This window comes from Capsella rubella, unplaced genomic scaffold, assembly GCF_000375325.1.
Source record: "Capsella rubella cultivar Monte Gargano unplaced genomic scaffold, Caprub1_0 scaffold_3, whole genome shotgun sequence".
Classification (NCBI taxonomy): domain Eukaryota; kingdom Viridiplantae; phylum Streptophyta; class Magnoliopsida; order Brassicales; family Brassicaceae; genus Capsella; species Capsella rubella.
The window spans coordinates 13006935-13026740 of NW_006238921.1; the positions used below are offsets into that span (position 1 = coordinate 13006935).

Consider the following 19806-nt stretch of genomic DNA (forward strand, 5'->3'; position numbering starts at 1 on the left):
GTACGTCCCGCCTCAAATTTTTTTTTTTTTTTTTTTCTTTTCTTTTGGGTCTGGGACTGGGACTGGGCACGCCAATGTTTATGGTATAAGTAAGTAACTTTTTTATTCGATGTGTCTACCTCGTTTATCTTTGGTCGTAAAGTGAAGATTCAACAAGATAAATCATGTAAAAGAAGAAAGGTCCACATTACACCTACGCATGTGCAATGATGAACATGTCATGTACAAAAATAGTTAGATCTAAAAAGAATTACAAGTTTCTTTACTTTTTACTGACTCAATTATTATAAAATGTTACAGTTTCATTGAAGATTGTTATCTTAGTTAGCAATTGATTCTTGAAAGTTTGCATAATGTCACAACTCATTTTCTTGGATTGGTTCGTAACTTGAAATAAGCCCATGACAAGATGCTAACTATCAATACCACTATCACATCTCATGTTGAGTAGTAAATTATACCAATGTGAATGGTATATGTATATGATACTGCCAAAAAGAATAGTCAATGTTGTTCAAACCCAAAATTATGTCAACAAGAAACTCTCATTTCTCTAGCAAACATATGGTACAATAATTCATATATCTACTAGTACATATTATCAGTATATTAGATATCAGAAATATTACAAGACATGTGAATAAGACAAAGTAATATATCTTTTGATTTGTTGGAATACAAAGTAATATATATTATGACCAAAAAGAATAAAACAAGAAAATAATACCCTTTGGTGAATAATTCACCATAATATGACTCAGATCAGGTTTAGACTATTAAAGAACATCTTATACTCAAACATAAACTAAACACTGTATTAATCTTATGGGAGTATTAGATTTACTTTGTAGTTTGTATTAACAAACATCACAGAAGCTCATCAAGAAACGACTTCCCTTTATATTTCTCAACCTTAAATCCCATTTCCTCCATCCTCAACCGCTCTGTCTCGAGCTCAGCCAGCTCGGCTTTCATCTCCTCGACCCTCGACCTCGCTTCCGATACTTCCTTTTCAATCCGAGCCAAATCAGCCTCCTGAATCTCCATTTCCTGTTTCTTAGACCTCACCAATCCTACTTGCCTCTCTTTCTCTGAGTCTGTGTTCTCTTGATACTGAGAAAACTCCTCAAGAACCGAACGCATCCATCCAACGTCGATGTTCACAGACTCTAAGTCCTTTAGAACGGCGAGCATCTCTTTTACTTTTAGTTCGGTCAACTGTCCAACCGGGGTTGACCTAAGTTCTTGCATCAATGAGCATAGGCACTCTAGGTATCGGGATCGCATAGATGCTGATTCTAGCCTGCAGTTTGCGGCTATGTCTCCATGTTTGTCGAGGATTGATCGTAGGATTGTGGAAACACATGAGTTCACACGGTATTTTCCAACTGAAACACACGAGTCCGACATTACTGATACAAGGTCTAACTCTACTCCGTCCTCATCATCATCATCGTCGTCATTGGCATATGATCTTGGAGGGCTTACAACATTGAAGACACTAATCTCACTGACTGTGTCATTCTTGCTACTGAGTTTATGTTCTCGAGGTTTTGGTGATACAGTTTTGCTATTATCAACCTGAAGAATATCAAAACAAAACAGAACATGGTAAGATGACACTGTAAAGCTTGTAAGATTCCACCTAAGGTTGGTCCAAAAAGTTACAAAGATTCCGGCTTTCCAAAACTCTACAGGACTCTGACAAATATAAGTGAAAAGTAAGACATACCATGCTGTTTGGGGATAGAGGAACCGTTCGTGATGGCTTCTGCGGCTTACGGTTGAAAGAATCATGCTGACCATTGACGTTGAGGTCAATAGAGATTTCATCAGACGATAGAGAGTGTAACGATTTGTTCGCTTCTGGAACTGATGTCTTCTTCACAGCTATTGGTGAAGGTCTAGACTGACGAACCTTTGGGGAATTGGCAGCACCGTTCTGATATGGCCTTGAATTCAGATGTGACGGTGGCTGTGACTCTGTCTTTTTCTTACCGAAACTCCCCGGGAGGCTAAGAATCGTTGAACCTGTAATAAACAATACAAGAATAAGAAAAGAAAGCATACAACTTTGGCAAACCATTGAAAGCTAACAACGCCTTGATCAAGTTATAACTGTAATAACAGACAACCCCCATGATTATTCTTAAAAGCAATACATAAAGAAGGGCAAAGACTCAACAAGCTGCATCGACAGATCGATAAGCAAAACGTATGATGTACACTTCAAGTAGTAGCACATTCAGTATCAGGCAATTCCATCACAAAGGATGCATACTCATAGATTAAATGGATCAAAACATAGTGTGAGGACAAAGAAAGTACCTTGCTTTTTTGAATGCTTCTTTCCACGGCCTTGAGCAATCTTCTCTAAACAATCAGAAGCACATTCATGGAAAGGGTTTGCAGAATATCGACAATCCGGGTGAGCTTTCCGATTGGCGTCCATGGCTTTATCAATATATAGACTCAATCAGAAGCAAGAACTGAAACAAACAACCACAAGCAAGAAAGCATATGAGAGCCAAGAACTAACAAATGTGACCTTTCAGGCTATGTAAATAAAGGTCAAGACTTTAGACCTCAAAATATAAAAATCAAACACTTGCAAATAATTCAACAACTCCAAACACCATCATAATATGATTCCAATCTGGTTTCCACCAAAAAAGGAGACAACTTTACCAAAACATATACATAAATGAAACCATGGCACCAAACAACCCCCCACAAACAATAACTCGAATCAAACAAATACCAAAAAAGATAAACTTTTTTAATTAGGAGACATCATTTTCCAATTTAATGAGAGACCCACAACAATCTCTGCAACCATAAGAGTAAAGCACCGATTTTTACGATCAAAAGCTCCAAACTTTATTCACCCTTTAGGCTTTATGCATACACACACAGAGAAGTATACAGAGAGAAGTATACAGAGAGAGGTATAGAGAGAGGTACCAGGAGAATGGGGAAGAGAATGGGGAAGAGAAAGGTTATTGAGCAGAGAAGATGGAACAGAAGAAACAGAGAGATTTGTAGTATATAAAGAGAGAATAGTTGAGGAGGAAGATGGTCTTTGATCTGTCTTTGCCTTAGGTATTTGATTTGACCGGAACCATTAGAATATAAAGAGAGAATAGCTGAAGATTCGACGAGATTGACCATTATTTTAAATTGAAACGAAGGTAATAATAAATGGTAGGAGAATAGAGATAGATGTTGCAATCAATCAAAGAGCTTCCAGAAGTTGACAACTAGAACGAGGAGAGGAGCCGAGACGAGTAAAAGGAAACTTCTCTTTCTCTTTCTCTTTGTATTCATTCACACCTTAGCTTATTAACCGATTTTTTTTTTTTTAAATACACTACTCACGTGTGGCACGTGTGGGACTAGTAGCTTCTAAAGTTTGTTTACTCTTTGCTTTTCAAGTTTAATCTTTTTTCATTTAGTAAGATTGTTAAGTTTTATTTGTAGTTTGGTAGTATACTAAGTGTGAGGAATAATATATAGTTGGTAAAAATTAAAAATACGCAATTCAAATATTTGACTGAATTGTTACTTTACTACTAAAAATTTGTTTTACACCCTAATCACTTTCTTTTTTTTTGGACCGAAACCTATACATCTCCTCAGATCATGTTTTATAGTTCCGTCTCAAACACTATTCGAACCGATGACTTCTTAACTTTTGACATAATTCTTTACCAATTGAGCTATTAAAACTTGGTTAACACCCAAATCACTTTTTATAGGTCAAAAATGTTTTCGCAGTCATAATTTTCAAAATGTATTTAAACACATTAAATCTTTGTATAAATTTTTTTTTTTTTTTGGGACCAAATCTTTGTATAAAAAATTGTTAGCCGTTAATCGGACATTTTAGATGAACCTAGCGACTCGAAAGAAAAATCGAAGATTACTCAAGGTTACGAAAATTAATATGTAATATAATGTTTTTTTGTAATTTTTTACTCGGAGATTAATCCAGATGCAATGTAAACTGATAAATATATAAAACAAGTTTAATCAAAAACACAGATAAATTAATATGATGTTGTTTGTGATGTTGTTCGTAATTTTTATATTACTTTCAGTTAACATTTAATTTATCCCAAAAATAATAACATGCTGATTTGTATAAATTACATGAAAGGGAAGAAAAAAAGAAAAATAAGTTCGGCAAGAATCATAAATACTGGGTCTGACTATTTATAGTAAATGATTGATCCACATGGTTGATGATAGACATGATACACAATCCATTATTTCAAGCTTTACTGCAAATGAGATCTACTTGATCATGGAACTTGAGAAGTGTTGGCGCTTCAATCCCGTCTCCTTACCAAAAGGTCCTGGACTTCTTCTTTTTGTTGACAGTAAAGTTTTAAACTTTTCTAATCTTGAACTAATTTTATGTATAGACGATTAATATCTTATTATATAAAGTAAAAAACTAACGTTTAATTGATTAATAAACAGTTCACCTATATTGATTCAGCTAACTAAGATAATGTCAAGACTATAAAATTGATTTGTTTTTCCTTTTATTAGTAGTTTTAAGGACTATAAGGCGACCAATAATGATGCCTTTAGACGTTAGCAAGTCAAATTACTCTTTACTATTCCATTTTGATTCGTAACTCAATACTAAAACTTAACAAGTCATCTCTCTTATGTATGTATAGAGTTTCAATTTCAAGAGAAGAACATATTTCTCTATATAAGTTTGGATTTCGTTACTGATATGTATTTCAAATCTCATGACATATACGATTCTAACTCAAATCTCATAGAAAAGAATTGTATACTTTCTGAATCGAATTTAAATTCTATAAAAATATGACTTATGATATAAAAATAAAATTAAAGTAGAGGAACATGCCTGTAGAGACGTAATTCAGATACATAAAACTTACGTCGATCGGACTATGGGAGTTGTTTTGTTACGTAATCGGAATTTTAGCTTCAAGAAAGGTGGACAGTTGGAACTTTGGGATATTAATTAGGAGACAAAACTAGCTCACCTTTGCTTGCTCCACGATAATAAAAGACCAACATTTACGTAAATAATACTCTTTCCATTTCATTTAAGTGATATTTTAGACAAAAATTTTAAGCAATGTTTTCAAAATTTTTAATACAAAATTAGATATATTAAGTATTTTTTGAGCAATCATATTTTATGTCATGTTTTTTATTGGTTGAATTTATTTTATTTAATGATATTCTTATGTAAAAAAGATATATTATATGTCTTCTTAATTGGTGTGTAAAATCTTAAAACATTAATTTAAGTGAAACAAAAAGGGACTATAAGTTGTTTTTTCAGAAATTAATCATGTTTATTATCATTCAATTATACTTCTACAAACTATATATATTTTTTTTTTGATAAATTTGTTATATCCATTAAAACTTTCGAATTCGGATAGACCAACGATAAACCAGTTATTACAAAAAGAAGATATTAAAATAAGCCTCGAAGAAAAAAAGACGATCAGACCATGTTGACCGCCGGAATAAGAGAGTTCGAATTACTAATTCCTGCGGATTCAAGATCCGCGGCTCTACAGCTCCACAACTACATACAATTCTATATATATACATATATATAAGGGGAAAAATGCCATTAAAATCCTGGAGAGTATGATTTTGTTGATTTAAATCCAGTACTCTCCAACTGTTGATTTAAATCAACAAACTTTTTGTTGACTCTCTATTTATTATGAAACTTTGGTTGACTTTGCCAGTTTAGTCACATCGTTAAATGGCCAGTCGGAGCAATTAAACGGGATTAATTCTCGTTAACGACATCCGTCAAATACAAAACAAAACCGTTTTAAACATAATGAAAAACACTTAGTCGATTAAGATTTTCCCCCAAAACGGTTATGTTTTGTATTTGTGTTAGGTTTAAAACGTGCTTTGTGTTAGGTCCAAATCACTAATTCCATCAGATTCAAGATCCGCGGCTCCAAAGCTGTATACAATTATTTATGTAAACTTTAGTTCTCAGTTCATATATATATGAGATGATAACACATATCCTCTTTTCTTTTTTTTTTGTTAAAATGAGATAACTTTTTTCTGTTTTTGGAAGAAAAAAGGGAAAATAAATAGTAGTTGAGACACCGAAAGAAGAATGCATAACCAAAACGGAACTAAGAGAGAAGCTCTCAACAAAGTTAGTTAGGGTTTTACACGTTATCTTAGCTCATGCAAATCTGCCCCTTTCATCATTCTATTTCTTTCATATTTTTCAATATAACCTATACTTTATAATATCTATATTAATGTAGTTATTTATACATTCCATAAGCATATTTGTATACATAATCGTCATGCATGTCCTGCACTTTACCTACCAAAGCCATAAACAAACTCTCATAAGAGAGAAGTAAGAAAACATCATAACTCATATATATATATATAAATAAAAGTTATGTGGTGACGTTTGGTTTACATGAAAAAGCTCAACCTTGTATGGAAGTAATTAGCTGCTACCAATTGATCATTCTTCTACTTCTTGCAATCTTTTGTCACCTCTTCTTGGCTTTCTCTTGTCAAGTTTTCACCAGTCACAAGATTTTTGAGTAGCCTTGTTTCTTCCGAGAATCTTGTGTAAGCAAGTTCTTGTCTTGGCATTTTTTTCTCATGACATTTTTAGCTCTAACTTTAGTTTTCATCAAATCATGAGAAATGATACATTTTGACTCTTTAATTCTTTAACTATCAATTATTGACGCAATATTGGTTAGTGTTTGAAGAGACGACCCTTTTAGTGATTTTTGGATAGTATATAGCCTAGCTAAGGTAGCAGATCCTTAGGTCTATATGCCTCTGTATATATCAGTCTTATGACAAAGTTTTGTGATTCTGTCGACATTAAAGGCTTTTATTTGATTTATGCAGTAATCAGTTTGAGAGAATGGAGAGTAATATGCAGAACTTGTTGGAGAAATTGAGGCCTCTTGTTGGTGCAAGAGCTTGGGACTATTGTGTTCTTTGGAGACTAAACGAAGACCAAAGGTTGTTTTGATATTTTTTCATGAGTTGTTAAGCTTTTTAAAGAGTTTCTCTCTTTTTATCTATCTGTCTTTCTTTGTCTTTCGTCACATATATTGTTATTTTTGGTTTTGGAGGAGACAGGTTTGTGAAGTGGATGGGATGTTGTTGTGGTGGGACAGAACTCATAGCTGAGAATGGAACCGAAGAGTTTAGTTTTGGAAGTTGTAGGGATGTTATGTTTCATCATCCTCGCACCAAATCTTGTGAATTTCTTTCCCATCTTCCTTCTTCAATCCCTCTTGATTCCGGGTATGATCATATACAAGTAATACACACATATGTTTTCTTTTCGAAGAGTTATCTTGAGTCATAAGAAAATGAACTTTGCTGTAGGATATATGCAGAGACTCTTCTGACTAATCAGACGGGTTGGTTGAGTGAGAGCTCAGAACCAAGTTTCATGCAGGTATTATCCGATTTTCAGAGTTTTGAGGAATCACGGATACATGAACAACTAGTCTTAATACTCAGTTTTCTTGGATTCAGGAAACAATCTGTACGAGGGTTTTGATTCCTATATCAGGAGGACTAGTGGAGCTTTTTGCGACCAGACATGTATGTTTACGTCTCTTATGTCTTTCTTTATTTGGTTTGGAAACTGTCGTGGTTTGTGATGATGTTTTGCACGTATAGGTCGCTGAAGATCAGAACGTGGTGGATTTTGTAATGGGACATTGCAATATGTTGATGGATGAAACAGTAACAATCAACATGATGGTAGGGGACGAGGTTGAATCGAAGCCGTATGGGATGTTGTCTGGTGAAATCAATCAAAAGGGTTCCAAGGATGAAGACATGATGAATCTCCCATCGTCGTACGATGTCTCTGCTGATCAAATGCGGCTCAATTTCTTGCCTCAGATAAGTGATTACGAGGGCCAACAGCACTTGAAGGTGAAGAGTGACTATCATCATGAAACTTTAGGGTATCTCCAGGAGAATGGTAACAAGGAGATGATGGGTATGAACCCATTTAACACCATGGCAGAAGACGGGATTCCAGTGATCGGCGAGCCTAGCTTGCTTGTGAACGAACAGCAAGTCGCTAACGACAAGGAAATGAATGAGAACGGTAGGTTGGATTCGGGGTCGGATTGCAGCGACCAGATTGATGATGAAGATGATCCAAAGTACAAGAAGAAGTCAGGCAAAATATCTCAAGCTAAGAACCTGATGGCTGAGAGAAGGAGGAGGAAAAAGCTAAACGATAGGCTTTATGCACTCCGGTCACTTGTTCCCAGGATAACCAAGGTATATTATATCTGCAGTTTTCCTCTCGGGGTTTGTTTCTTGGCGTTTTCTGAAACCAGTTTCTGTGGCATGGAAGTTGGATAGGGCGTCAATTCTTGGTGACGCGATCAACTACGTTAAGGAGTTGCAGAACGAGGCAAAGGAGCTTCAAGACGAGCTTGAAGAGAACTCAGAGACTGAGGATGGATCTAACAGGCAACAAGGAGGGATGAGCCTGAACGGGACAGTGGTTACTGGGTTTCACCCTGGGCTTTCATGCAACTCCAATATTCCTAACGTGAAACAAGATGTTGATCTTGATAATTCCAATGATAAAGGGCAAGAAATGGAGGTGAGAGCATAATAAGAAGAAACTAACTTTCACCTTTCTTCTCTATTGAACTATGAAATCACCTTCTCATGATATCAATTTATGTTGGGTTGGGGTTTCAGCCGCAGGTGGACGTGGCTCAGCTAGATGGCAGAGAGTTTTTCGTAAAGGTGATCTGCGAATACAAACCAGGAGGCTTCACAAGGCTAATGGAGGCACTGGATTCTCTGGGACTGGAGGTCACAAATGCTAACACGACTCGCTACCTCAGCCTTGTTTCCAATGTCTTCAAAGTCGAGGTATGATCGATCTAAAGACCTGCGGAATGAAGAAACAAAAACCAAAACAAATTTTTCTACGAATACTATATGTTTCTATATTCCCATGTTACAGAAAAGTGATAACGAGATGGTGCAAGCTGAACACGTAAGGAACTCGTTGCTGGAAATAACCCGGAACACATCTAGAGGATGGCAAGATGATCAGATGGCAACCGGTTCAATGCAAAACGAAAAGAACGACGTTGATTATCAACACTATGATGATCATCAGCATCATCATCACCCATTTGATCATCAGATGAATCATCACCACCACCAACACATCAACCATTACCACAACAACCAATAAGGACAATTCCCAAAGCTACAACATGTTGTCATATCAGACTGTCTACATATAAGCTTTGAAGATCTTTCATTTGAAGAAAAAAAATAAGACATGTCAGTTCGAGAACGTTTCCTGTATCCAGTACCAGGAGTAAATCAAAGCGGAACTGTTCTAGAATTTGATCGGACAGAAACTATTAAAGCAAAACAACTTCACGGAAATAACCCTTGTTAGACGGAATTGACAACCCATGACAAAAGAAACAAATGCTGAAGTGCACCCCCCTATAACTTAGGCTCCAAAATACGACCAACCAAAAAAATTCATTTGCCAAATATTGTTGGAGCAGATGAGGTTACAACTTAGCAACACGTAATTCTTGTATAACTCCAAAAAGTAACTCTGATACACACAATCTGAATTTGAAACTTGTACTAGTAAAGAAGCCGCAAACCTTCACTTTGTTCATTGGCAATGATTGGATTATCCAGCTCCTTGAGACTTGTGTTATTGCTGCTGGAGATGCTTGAATTCGTTGCAGTCAGCTCCTACCTCGCTCAACGCTGAGAAAAGCTTTGGTGCTATCTTAGCCAACATAATTTTGAAACCAACCGAATTTGAATTAGCGCTGCTGCGTTCATCTATAACCGAGGCATCTTTGGTGAGGGAACCTATGAGATATCCTTTCATGTAGGCGTCACATGCCTTCAAAATGTAATACCCGCGTTTTCTGAAATGGTCTTTGATGAGTTCTTCAAAACCCTATAGATTTCATCACAAATTAAGAAACGAAAATTGAGGAAAATGTGTAGTTGAGTAAGAAATTAGCAATAGAGATTCGCCATTACCTTTGGTGGTTTCCGCATAAGATACATCATGGTTTTACAATTTAGCAAGAAAGTGTTCTCATTGTATCCCAGTGAGTTTTTTTCTCCTTCCGCAGTTCCAACCTGTTTATCATACCCGGCTTCATTGAAATAAGGCTTTGAATTCAACACCAATCCCTGGAGTGAAACAAGAACTTGAAGGATGCTAGATGATTTGGGATCCCAGACTTCATTTCCCCTGCCTGACCAGGTATTAAGAAGGCTAAGACAGACCTTGCCTTCTTCATACAGATTGGGGTTTAACCTCCAACCACCAGAATGATAATATGCCGACTGCACATGACAGAACATTGTTTTCATATTATTCATAGCTGGATTAGACATTAGGCTGTGCACAATAATAATAATATATCAGAAACCCGTACTGGTGGCACACTAGGGTAGTCAGATGGAAGGTGAAAATCAAAAAAGAAGAGACCATCTTGGTATGGTGTTCCATATGCCCCGACTATTACGGCCCTCAAGAGATCCATTCTATCCTCGTAAGCTCGAACAAAGATTCCATCTGTCAAAGTGAAATCACATTTTTTTAAAATAAGATGTTACCATCATGAGATATTGCTGAACGTTTTAACTGTACAGCTAGACATTCTTACCCGGAAGATTGTTCTGAAGTATTTTCCAGTCTTGATCAACTTTCTTGAACCACTGTCTTTCTTTGGTTTTCTGCAAGTTTGCAATGACAATTAAGATTCAAATCAAGTTTCCAATTTAAATTGCCATGTCAAAAAAAAACATATTTTACGGGACATGTGAATTAAATATTTTAGTATTTTGAACCAACACATGAGTCATCTAAAGTGCAAGTCCTTGAACTACCTGCCCATCTGCGCCAAGAAAATTGTGGTCCAGAGGATCTTGTGATATATCAAAGCGTCTGAAACTACAACTATCACCTTCAGAAGGTACTGGCTCGTCTTCATTCTTTGATGTTTCCAATGCTCCATCTTCTACAAGTTTAGAGGTTTCCACACTCAAAAGATTCTCGGTGTTTGCTAGAGTTCCCTTTGACTCACAATTATCAGTCACATTGACTTTGGGTGGACTAGGGTCATCAAGGAAACAATCTCTTTCATCAGAAGGGTTAGTCAATTCAGCTTGCTTATATGCATTTTCATCTGTGTTTTCCGAACTGGAAGAATCTTCAGATTTCCGTGCACGCGAAAATATTCCACTAGCCAGTCGAGTCACAAATTCGATCGCAGCCAGTGGAAGAGCTAGGGCACCATTCCTCCCAGAATCAGTCTCAGCACTGATATCTGCATCCGAGTTCCCCTCAATGGAACTACTCCTTCCAAGCTCCTGAAAATCAAACATTTCTTATTAATTTGCAGAAAAATGGCATCTAGAAAGGAAGTAAATCAGTGCCATAACATTTTGGTTTAAGGAGACACAATAAGCTAATTACAAATTTGGTAATTTTTTATAAACGAAAATAAACCTCTTCAGAAATCCCAGGAGCACCCCTGTCATCATCGTTTAAGGTTTCCCAACTTGCAGCATCACTTGCTTCACTTTCTGCAGCAATCGATTCATCATCATCATCCCGTCCAACTACATAAACTGCATAAGGGCCAACCTAAGAGAAAGAAAAGATTATCAATTAACACCAAGCCTAGTCCACATGTAAACTGATTTGTGACTGTTTTTCTTGCATAAACAGTCTCATAACAAACCAATTGCATATATCTCTCAGGTTATTCAAATGTAAAAAAAAAACTGCCTCCAAGTTATTCCTTTATATAGGTAAAAAAGTCTTCTCCAACTTATGCATCAACAGTCGTTTTAGCGAAACTATCTAGGATGGGACACCATTTATAGTTTGGCCTTTCCTCTAACAATCTATTACATAAAAAGCAACACGAACAAAACACTAGCTCCAAATAGGTTTGGACATACATTGAGCATCCCCAATGAACACTTTTAAATTGAAACAGCAACTGTATCAAAAGCACTCAAGTTTCCATATACATTGCAAATTATATAGTGAGACCAGACCAGTAAGGAATTGAAGGTGAATAGACTAGTTGAGGTTGACGTACCGTTGATACAGTTCCATCGGCCCATGTTACTTCAATATCACCATCCTTGAGGCCAGTAATATTTCCAACCCATGAGAGCTTTGAAAGTTCCGTATTAGCACTATCTTCTTCCTTATCCTTAAGGATTTTAGCTTTTTGAAGGGATTCTGAATCTTGGTATCCATTGTCTTGCTGTGTTCCCTCCTCTAAAGAGTTCCCAGGTGAAGATGCTGGTAACGCAACGGTTACAGGTGATAAGCGAACAACAACATCCCCATAACAGTAGTCATAATCTGGATGGACATCTAGTTCATACACACTAACAATTTCTTCCTTTTCAAACTCACGGGCTTCTACCTTTTCAAGTGGCTTTAGCCATCTCACAGAAGCGGTACGTTCTTTTGCATTGACACTTTTTACAACGCCAACACGTCTAGGTTCAGTTGTGTTATCACCATCATCAGAGGTTTTTTCCACCACATACTGTTCAGAGACAAATTCATGATCACCAGGAGTCTCAATTGGAATCAATGTTGTTGCTTCCCGCCTACATTCTATTGTACCATCCTGCCAGGCTACATCAACGCATGTTCTGCTATTAACTATCAAAAGAGCTTGTTCAAAGCTTTCCTCTTTTTTCTTTACCTTTTTGTCCTTTCTGATAACTAGTTTGCGCATCTTCTTACGATGGAGAGGCCAAGACTCATGAACAGGCTCTTTTAAAATAGAAGAATTTCTTTGTGGAGGATCTTCACTAGTTTCTTCTGGCAAAGCTTGAGCATTAATACCAACATTTTCATTTCTTCTGCTTTCTCCATCTTGCACATTTTCTAAATCGCACCCACTTTTCTGTTGCCGGTCAGCACCATTTTTCTGGGAATCATATATTCGTAATTTAGACACATGCTTGTGTAAGGGAATTGTAGCAGACTGATTCACCGATGGAAGAAGGCCCCAGTCACCTACTTGCCAATTGGCATGGGTGAAGCATGACAACAATGTCAAATTACTTGGGTTTTGCTCCTCAGGTGGGGAAACAGAAGAATCTGGACCAAAGCCAGCTGAGGCAATCCAGTAGACAAAAATAGATCCAGCGGTAACTTTGGTCACAGTACCTTCCATTCGATTGGGCTTCCATAGTCCAGATAACCACCGAGAATTCTTAAAAACAGAAGATGTGGTTGCTTTGACCCGCTGGCCTGGGTAATAAGGAAAATTTGCATCTTCTTCAAGATTATTCTTGGGAATGGGTTTTAGTCGAAGAGGTTCAACACGTAGAACTTTACACATGGAACCATCATCAAACAAGACAGTCACATTGTCCAACACATCATCAATTCTACCTAACCATGGACCATGAACCACATAATCTCCAACAGCAAAATCCCTGACGCGTTTCAAGTTCTTGGTTGAGATGTCCTTGTGGATAGAACCATCCGGAGCCAACAAATCTACTGATATGTTAACATCCACTACAACTCCCACCTGGCCAGTTGGCTCATAAGCTGAAGCAACATAATCCCCATGTAAGAAACCACGGTCTACAACGGTAACATCATTAATATCTTGAACAGGCTCGGTGTTATCCATCCAAAGCACACGAATCTGATCTCCCTCAAGAGGACCACATTTATAATTCCCATCGGCTTTTTTCTCCCCAAGATTTCCAGCAGCATTGCCATCTCCAACATTTTCTTCCCTAGCCTTTTTAACTTCCTCTTCATCCCCATCATCATCATCATTGTCGTCATCATCATCTTCTTCGTCATCATCCTCATCACTAATATCACTCTCAGAGTCAGAATCACCAGCTACTTCGCTGACAACCCCAATACTACCCGTCCTGTTGTTTCTGACAACATCTTGTCGATAAATATTAGGATGCTCGTTACTTACCGAATCATCAGACCTATCTATATGACTGCTGTCTTTATTCATTGAATCATCAAGCCCCGAGTCAACCCCACCATTAGTTGATGTACCAGGGTCATCTTGCTCATGTTCCATCTATAAAAGCCAAGAACTTTACATTATGAGAGAATGAAATATTCTTAACCCAACGAAAGACGAGAGAGTAAAGGATCTAAAACTATGAAACAACAACATACATACTTAGTATATGACGATAAAAAAACGAAAAAGTTGGAATCTTTCTTCTTAATTGATTCAAGCTAACATCTCCATAGAACATTCCGATGAAATCATAATAATCAAAGGAAACTAAGATTCATCAAAACGCAAAAATATAATCACATTGAGCAGCCAATGAAACAGATTCGAAACCATGGAGTAAGTAGTACCGGATTGGAATCTTTGAGAAGCAGTGATGATCGGAATTAGCTTTCAAATCGATAAATGGGTTTGGTTTCTCTCTCTCTCTCTCTCTCTCTCTCTCTCTCTATCAGAAGAAGAAGAAGAAGAAGAATCGAGAAATTGAGGAGAAAGGTTGAAGAAGGAACAACAAGGAAGGAGGAGGAGGAAGAGGAAGGAGCTCAGCGGCGTCAAGGGTATATACGTCATTATGTACCTTCATGTCTAATTTGTTTTTTTTTTTTTAATGACGACATTTCACCAGCACTCACCGATGATCTAAATGGTTTAATCTCAGCCGTTAGATCTGCTTACCAAGTCGCCTGATTCTTCAGACTTTTTGTTTTTTTTTGGTATCTGATTATTTATTTATAAAAATTGCATAAGGAATGTGAATTATATTTGTTATATGTAAAAAACTATTGAGAATGATTGTGAAAGGTGGTGAGAAGACAATAATAATCGTTAGAATAGTGTAATCAATTTCGAATAATTAAAAACATTGATTGACAAAAAAAAACCTGTTCTGTTTAACAAGATTGTGACAAAAGATATATAGTTAACTTGCTCTTCATTTCTAGGCCAAGTGAGTAAAAACATTCTTATAAAATCTAAAATAATATGAGACTTTGAAGAAAGGTATCAAAGTTATCATCACGCAACAATATCTTAAAATAGAAGAGAAAATAAACTGTTATAAATTGTGCCCTCCTTACTTTTCTTGATCAAAATCCAAATCCAATCAAGAATTATGATAACTTTACAAAAAAAAACATAAGAATTATGATAGGATATTGGGACTAAATACAGCTTGTGTCTTTTGTGGTGACAAGGCACAACAAACAACTATAGAGGGAACAACACCTTTGTTCTTGCTCATGTACACCTTTCAAGTCTAGTTTAACTTCATATGAGGAGAGCGAAATGCTCACCGCCGTGGAGACAAATCCCACTTATGCATCTCAGCTTTGTCTAGACAAACATATCGGCAACAGTGTCTCCTCTATTAGTGTTCTTCATGGTCGAATCGCATGCAGGCCCGGCTCAAATTTGGTTGGACCTTGTGCTAAAAAAAAAAAAAAATCTTTATTTAGGGTGTTACTTATAGATTTTCAAAATTTTGGACCTTTATTTACAATTTTTTTTTTTGAGGGTCCTAAAACCTACTAATAAAAAGTCAAAACCAATGAGGCCCAGTGCAATTAAAAGCACTCCTTGCACTGCCCTTAAACCAGGCATGATCGCATGTACAAGAGAGCACTTCAATTATGGTTTGCAGCTTATGGCAGATGGAGAACCGGAGATAGACCGAGATCGACGGTTGAAAAGATAAAACGAAGTTATGAAAATAAAAAGATATTATTCTGTTGACAAAAAAAAGTATATATTATTCTAAAAGATATGTGATAAATGTCCATATTTCTCGCTTTATCTTCTTGACCGTCGATCTCGATCTATCTCCGATTTTCCATCTCCCAATACGACTCATGGTATATAAGTTTTTGTCTTCATGGTCGCATCGCATGTACAAGAGAGCACTTCAATTATGGTTTGCAACTCTTGGTATATAAGTTTTTTTTCTTTCTTTCTGATGTTTCAGTTTTTCAATAGAAGCTGCAAATGAATTATCAAAACAGAAAGCAACGAGTAAGTACCAGGTTGGAATCTCCAAGAAGAAGTTATCGGTGGAAGATTTTTCAATTGATTTGCCTTTTTAAAAATACTAGACCGATCGATTCCACAAAAAATGGTCAACTAACTTGCTTTTGATTTCTAAAGCAAATAAAAAGTCTAAAGTAAAAACATTCTTATGAAATCTAAAATATGTTCGCATAATACAAAATACTGAACTAAAACTTTTAAAAAGGTGTCAAAGTTAACACACAATACCGAGACTTTAAAAATACAAGAGGGGGTAAAAGCATAAACATAAATCTTGACACAGATTCGAAATACTCGTCGAACAGTTAACTTCACCACCGTAGATTTATGCTTCAACCATATTAAACACTTAGTCTCCGGCACCTTTAACCGGCCTTACTCTCGGGTAATTTGGCCTCGTAAACCTCTGTAGTCTGTTAAATCAAAGGAGAAAGAAAGAAAGAGGCAAGATTCATTAGTAGATGATGATGATGATATCGAAAACAGTTTGAAGATAGTGAGACAACACATAACATCACAAGTCATGTTTCTTTTGTTTGCATACCATGTAAGTGGCAGTAATCATCTTTCCAGCAAACCATCTTCTGAGAGTGTTTCTAGAGTGTTTGGTTTCTTATTTTGAATAATTTCTAGAAAAAACTTAGAGAACTAATATGGTCTTTGCTTCCGTGATAAAGTGACTTTTGGATAAAATTCATATAGAAAATTTCAAATCAGAAAGAGAAGACTTATGTTTACTGCTTTTAAAAGAACAAAACGTATTTATACTAGTATTTTTTTAAATTAGTATTTTTTATAGTTTAACAAATATTTTCTAGCTAGTGGTCGTGATATATTAATACGAAATCTTTTCTTATTTTGAATATTATTATCTTTCTAAAGTGTTTGGTTTCTAGAAGAAACGTAGAGAACGATCTTGATGTACCTTATCAACCATATAAAAGTTCATAATTTTTCATATTTGAAAAGGGGTATTTTTGAAAATGAATAGAAAATAGGGGTATTTTTAAAAAGGGGTACACTAAAAGGGGTATTTCTCAAAAATTCTCTTTAAATAGCTTAACAAATATTTTTTAGCTAGTGGTCGTGATATATTAATATGAAATCTTGTCTTATTTTGAACATTATTATCATTTTAGAGTGTTTGGTTTCTAGAAGAAAACCTAGAGAACCAATATGGTCTTTGCTTAGGTGATAAATTGATTTTTGGATAAAAGTCACATAAAAAATTTCAAAATCAAAAAGAGAAATAAATTTTCCCTAGTTTTTAAAAATAAAATATTTATATGTATTTTAAATCTTTTTTTGTGCACCACCGCCAAATAAATTTTCCCTCGTTTAAAAAAATAAAATGTTTATATGTATTTTAAAAAATATATGTAAATCTATACAGAGTTTTCTGATTATTGTAGGGAGAATAAAAAATAGTTTTTAAAATTGATTGATTTTACGGCCATGATATTTGAAAAAGAAAAAATAAAGAAGAACACAAATTAAGTGATTTTAAAAGAAAATAAAAGTAAAAAATACTTGATTGGCACGTTAGCTGATCATATCTTTATAATTATGGTTCCCTCGTTTTTTAAAATAAAATGTTTATATATTTTTTAATGCACGGCCACCAACTCTATTGTCATGCTATTTTGATAACAGCCAAATAATTAAATTAAATTAATCACGATTAACTTCCTATATATACAGTAGGTTTGCGTGCGGACCGAACATATCTTGAGAAGACAAAACAAATTACAAAAAAAAAACATGGAAGTTTCAACACATCGTCACGTTGTTCTCTTCCCTTACATGTCAAAAGGCCACATCATCCCTCTCCTCCAGTTCGGTCGTCTCCTCCTCCGTCACCACAGCAAAGAACCAACCATATCCATCACCGTCACCGTCTTCACCACTCCAAAGAACCAAACTTTCGTCTCAAAGTTCCTCTCGGACACACCGGAGATCAAAGTCATCTCTCTCCCTTTCCCGGAAAACATCCCCGGGATCCCTCCCGGCGTCGAGAACACGGACAAGCTCCCTTCCATGAAACTCTTCGTCCCATTCACGCGTGCCACGAAGCTTCTCCAACCATTCTTCGAAGAAACACTCAAGAATTATCTTCCACAAGTTTCCTTCATGGTCTCCGATGGTTTCCTCTGGTGGACATCGGAATCTGCTGCTAAGTTCAAGATTCCTAGGTTGGTCTTTTACGGCATGAACTCTTACGCCTCCGCCGTCTCCATCTCTTCTCACAAACACCAAATCTTTGCCGAACCGGCAACTAAATCTGATACCGAACCGGTTACTCTACCGGACTTTCCATGGATCCAGGTCAAAAAGTGTGATTTCGACCATGGTGCTTTCGATCCGGACAAGCCGGATCAAGCGCTCGAGCTATCTAGGGAACAATATATGTCGACCACTACAAGCCATGGGTTTTTAGTGAACAGCTTCTACGAACTTGAGTCAAAATTCGTTGACTACAACAACTCTAATGGACACAAGTCGTGGTGTGTTGGGCCATTGTGTTTGGCAGATCCTCATAAATCGAAGAAGAGTGCTAAACCGGCTTGGATCCATTGGTTGGATCGGAAGCGTGAAGAAGGGCGTCCAGTTTTGTACGTGGCTTTTGGAACACAGGCAGAGTTATCAACTAAGCAGCTTATAGAACTAGCTTTAGGGTTGGAAGATTCAAAGGTACGTCGAGTACGTACACAAGTTAGGCATTACTAGTAAGGTTTGGTATAATAAATACGTGTTTCTTATTAATGGCGTGTTTGATTATTTAGGTGAACTTTATGTGGGTCACGAGGAAAGATGTGGAAGAGATTCTTGGAGAAGGATTTAAAGATAAAATAAGAGAGAGTGGGATGATAGTGAGAGATTGGGTTGACCAATGGGAGATATTGTCACATGAGAGTGTCAAAGGATTCTTGAGCCATTGTGGTTGGAACTCAGCACAAGAGAGCATATGCGTTGGTGTCCCGTTGCTAGCTTGGCCGATGATGGCCGAGCAACCTTTCAACGCAAAGATGGTTGTGGAGGAATTAAAGGTCGGAGTGAGAGTTGAAACCGAAGATGGGAGGGTAAGAGGAGGATTTGTGACAAGAGAGGAACTAAGTCGAAAGGTATATTGAGACACAAACAAATACAATATAAGTTTATAGTTATGTTCATTGTTAGTGTGTTTATTAGTATTTTTATTTACGTCTCAGATTAAAGAACTAATGGAAGGAGAAACTGGAAAACTCGCAAGAAAGAACGTGGAAGAATACTCGAAACTGGCAAAAGCAGCTTTGGTTGAAGGGACTGGTTCGTCTTGGAAGAACTTGGATTTGATTCTGAAAGAGTTATGTAAGAGTAGAGAGTCAAATAGTGCTAGTGAATAGAGAAGTGATTTGAGGATTCAAATGGTGCTTTTAATAGTTCAACTTGATTTTGTTAAAGGAAAATAAAAATTGTGATTAAAATTGAATTGGGTGATAAATATCTCAGTTCCACATCCTAAGTTGAAAGAAGTCTGTGCAGTTGATTTAGGACTTAATTTCAAATTAAGAAAAATTAATGATCAAAAATACCTCAGCGGTTGAAGACGCGGCGGAAGGAATGAGTTGAGGAGAAATCAGAAAATGAAAATCGGAGAAAAAAAAGAATAAGCGTTTATTTTCTTAGTTATTATAATTTAAGC

At 36.4% G+C, this 19806-nt stretch overlaps 4 protein-coding genes across 6 annotated transcripts; 2 read left to right on the plus strand and 2 right to left on the minus strand.

Moving 5' to 3' along the window:
• Nucleotides 1-623: 623 nt before the first annotated feature.
• LOC17891453 lies at nucleotides 624-3277 on the minus strand. 3 transcript variants are annotated; one of them, XM_023785732.1, is made up of 4 exons: nucleotides 2978-3277; nucleotides 2329-2490; nucleotides 1733-2031; nucleotides 624-1581 (listed from the first exon to the last, which is right to left on the minus strand). In XM_023785732.1, exons 2-4 carry the CDS (start codon nucleotides 2450-2452, stop codon nucleotides 868-870), a joined length of 1137 nt encoding a protein of 378 aa, XP_023641500.1. In that variant the 5' UTR covers nucleotides 2453-2490; nucleotides 2978-3277; the 3' UTR covers nucleotides 624-867. The 3 variants fall into 3 exon arrangements, with proteins under 3 accessions (XP_023641500.1, XP_023641499.1, XP_006297913.1); XM_023785731.1 differs by having other exon boundaries at nucleotides 2329-2489; nucleotides 2965-2987; XM_006297851.2 differs by lacking the exon at nucleotides 2978-3277 and adding an exon at nucleotides 2586-2881 and having other exon boundaries at nucleotides 2329-2489.
• Nucleotides 3278-6548: 3271 nt separating this feature from the next.
• Nucleotides 6549-9370, plus strand: LOC17890753 (transcription factor ABORTED MICROSPORES). The gene is made up of 9 exons (XM_006299955.2): nucleotides 6549-6627; nucleotides 6919-7035; nucleotides 7156-7323; nucleotides 7408-7480; nucleotides 7561-7629; nucleotides 7708-8325; nucleotides 8402-8656; nucleotides 8758-8934; nucleotides 9029-9370. The coding sequence occupies exons 2-9, from the start codon at nucleotides 6935-6937 to the stop codon at nucleotides 9263-9265; spliced, it is 1698 nt and encodes a 565-aa protein (XP_006300017.1). The 5' UTR covers nucleotides 6549-6627; nucleotides 6919-6934; the 3' UTR covers nucleotides 9266-9370.
• Nucleotides 9371-9395: 25 nt separating this feature from the next.
• Nucleotides 9396-14562, minus strand: LOC17891941 (probable ubiquitin-conjugating enzyme E2 23). The gene is made up of 8 exons (XM_006296803.2): nucleotides 14453-14562; nucleotides 12174-14159; nucleotides 11573-11710; nucleotides 10951-11433; nucleotides 10728-10797; nucleotides 10497-10636; nucleotides 10093-10404; nucleotides 9396-10006 (listed from the first exon to the last, which is right to left on the minus strand). Exons 2-8 carry the CDS (start codon nucleotides 14157-14159, stop codon nucleotides 9752-9754), a joined length of 3384 nt encoding a protein of 1127 aa, XP_006296865.1. The 5' UTR covers nucleotides 14453-14562; the 3' UTR covers nucleotides 9396-9751.
• A 3302-nt stretch (nucleotides 14563-17864) lies between these two features.
• Nucleotides 17865-19605, plus strand: LOC17893089 (UDP-glycosyltransferase 90A1). The gene is made up of 3 exons (XM_006299918.2): nucleotides 17865-18815; nucleotides 18908-19246; nucleotides 19334-19605. The coding sequence occupies exons 1-3, from the start codon at nucleotides 17886-17888 to the stop codon at nucleotides 19505-19507; spliced, it is 1443 nt and encodes a 480-aa protein (XP_006299980.1). The 5' UTR covers nucleotides 17865-17885; the 3' UTR covers nucleotides 19508-19605.
• Nucleotides 19606-19806: the final 201 nt, after the last annotated feature.

What these genes read in the sequence shown, in the direction of transcription:
- LOC17891453 (XM_023785732.1), bottom strand. Translation starts at nt 2,452, where the DNA reads ATGGACGCCAATCGGAAAGCTCACCCGGATTGTCGATATTCTGCAAAC. An exon ending in GAAGCATTCAAAAAAGCAAG is followed by an intron (nt 2,032 to 2,328) that starts GTACTTTCTTTG and finishes TGTTTATTACAG; the next exon opens with GTTCAACGATTCTTAGCCTC. An exon ending in CTCTATCCCCAAACAGCATG is followed by an intron (nt 1,582 to 1,732) that starts GTATGTCTTACT and finishes GATATTCTTCAG; the next exon opens with GTTGATAATAGCAAAACTGT.
- LOC17890753 (XM_006299955.2), top strand. Translation starts at nt 6,935, where the DNA reads ATGGAGAGTAATATGCAGAACTTGTTGGAGAAATTGAGGCCTCTTGTT. An exon ending in TCAATCCCTCTTGATTCCGG is followed by an intron (nt 7,324 to 7,407) that starts GTATGATCATAT and finishes ACTTTGCTGTAG; the next exon opens with GATATATGCAGAGACTCTTC. An exon ending in CAGAACCAAGTTTCATGCAG is followed by an intron (nt 7,481 to 7,560) that starts GTATTATCCGAT and finishes TCTTGGATTCAG; the next exon opens with GAAACAATCTGTACGAGGGT.
- LOC17891941 (XM_006296803.2), bottom strand. Translation starts at nt 14,159, where the DNA reads ATGGAACATGAGCAAGATGACCCTGGTACATCAACTAATGGTGGGGTT. An exon ending in TTCTTGGCGCAGATGGGCAG is followed by an intron (nt 10,798 to 10,950) that starts GTAGTTCAAGGA and finishes GCAAACTTGCAG; the next exon opens with AAAACCAAAGAAAGACAGTG. An exon ending in ACTTCAGAACAATCTTCCGG is followed by an intron (nt 10,637 to 10,727) that starts GTAAGAATGTCT and finishes TCACTTTGACAG; the next exon opens with ATGGAATCTTTGTTCGAGCT.
- LOC17893089 (XM_006299918.2), top strand. Translation starts at nt 17,886, where the DNA reads ATGGAAGTTTCAACACATCGTCACGTTGTTCTCTTCCCTTACATGTCA. An exon ending in TAGGGTTGGAAGATTCAAAG is followed by an intron (nt 18,816 to 18,907) that starts GTACGTCGAGTA and finishes TTGATTATTTAG; the next exon opens with GTGAACTTTATGTGGGTCAC. An exon ending in GAGAGGAACTAAGTCGAAAG is followed by an intron (nt 19,247 to 19,333) that starts GTATATTGAGAC and finishes TTTACGTCTCAG; the next exon opens with ATTAAAGAACTAATGGAAGG.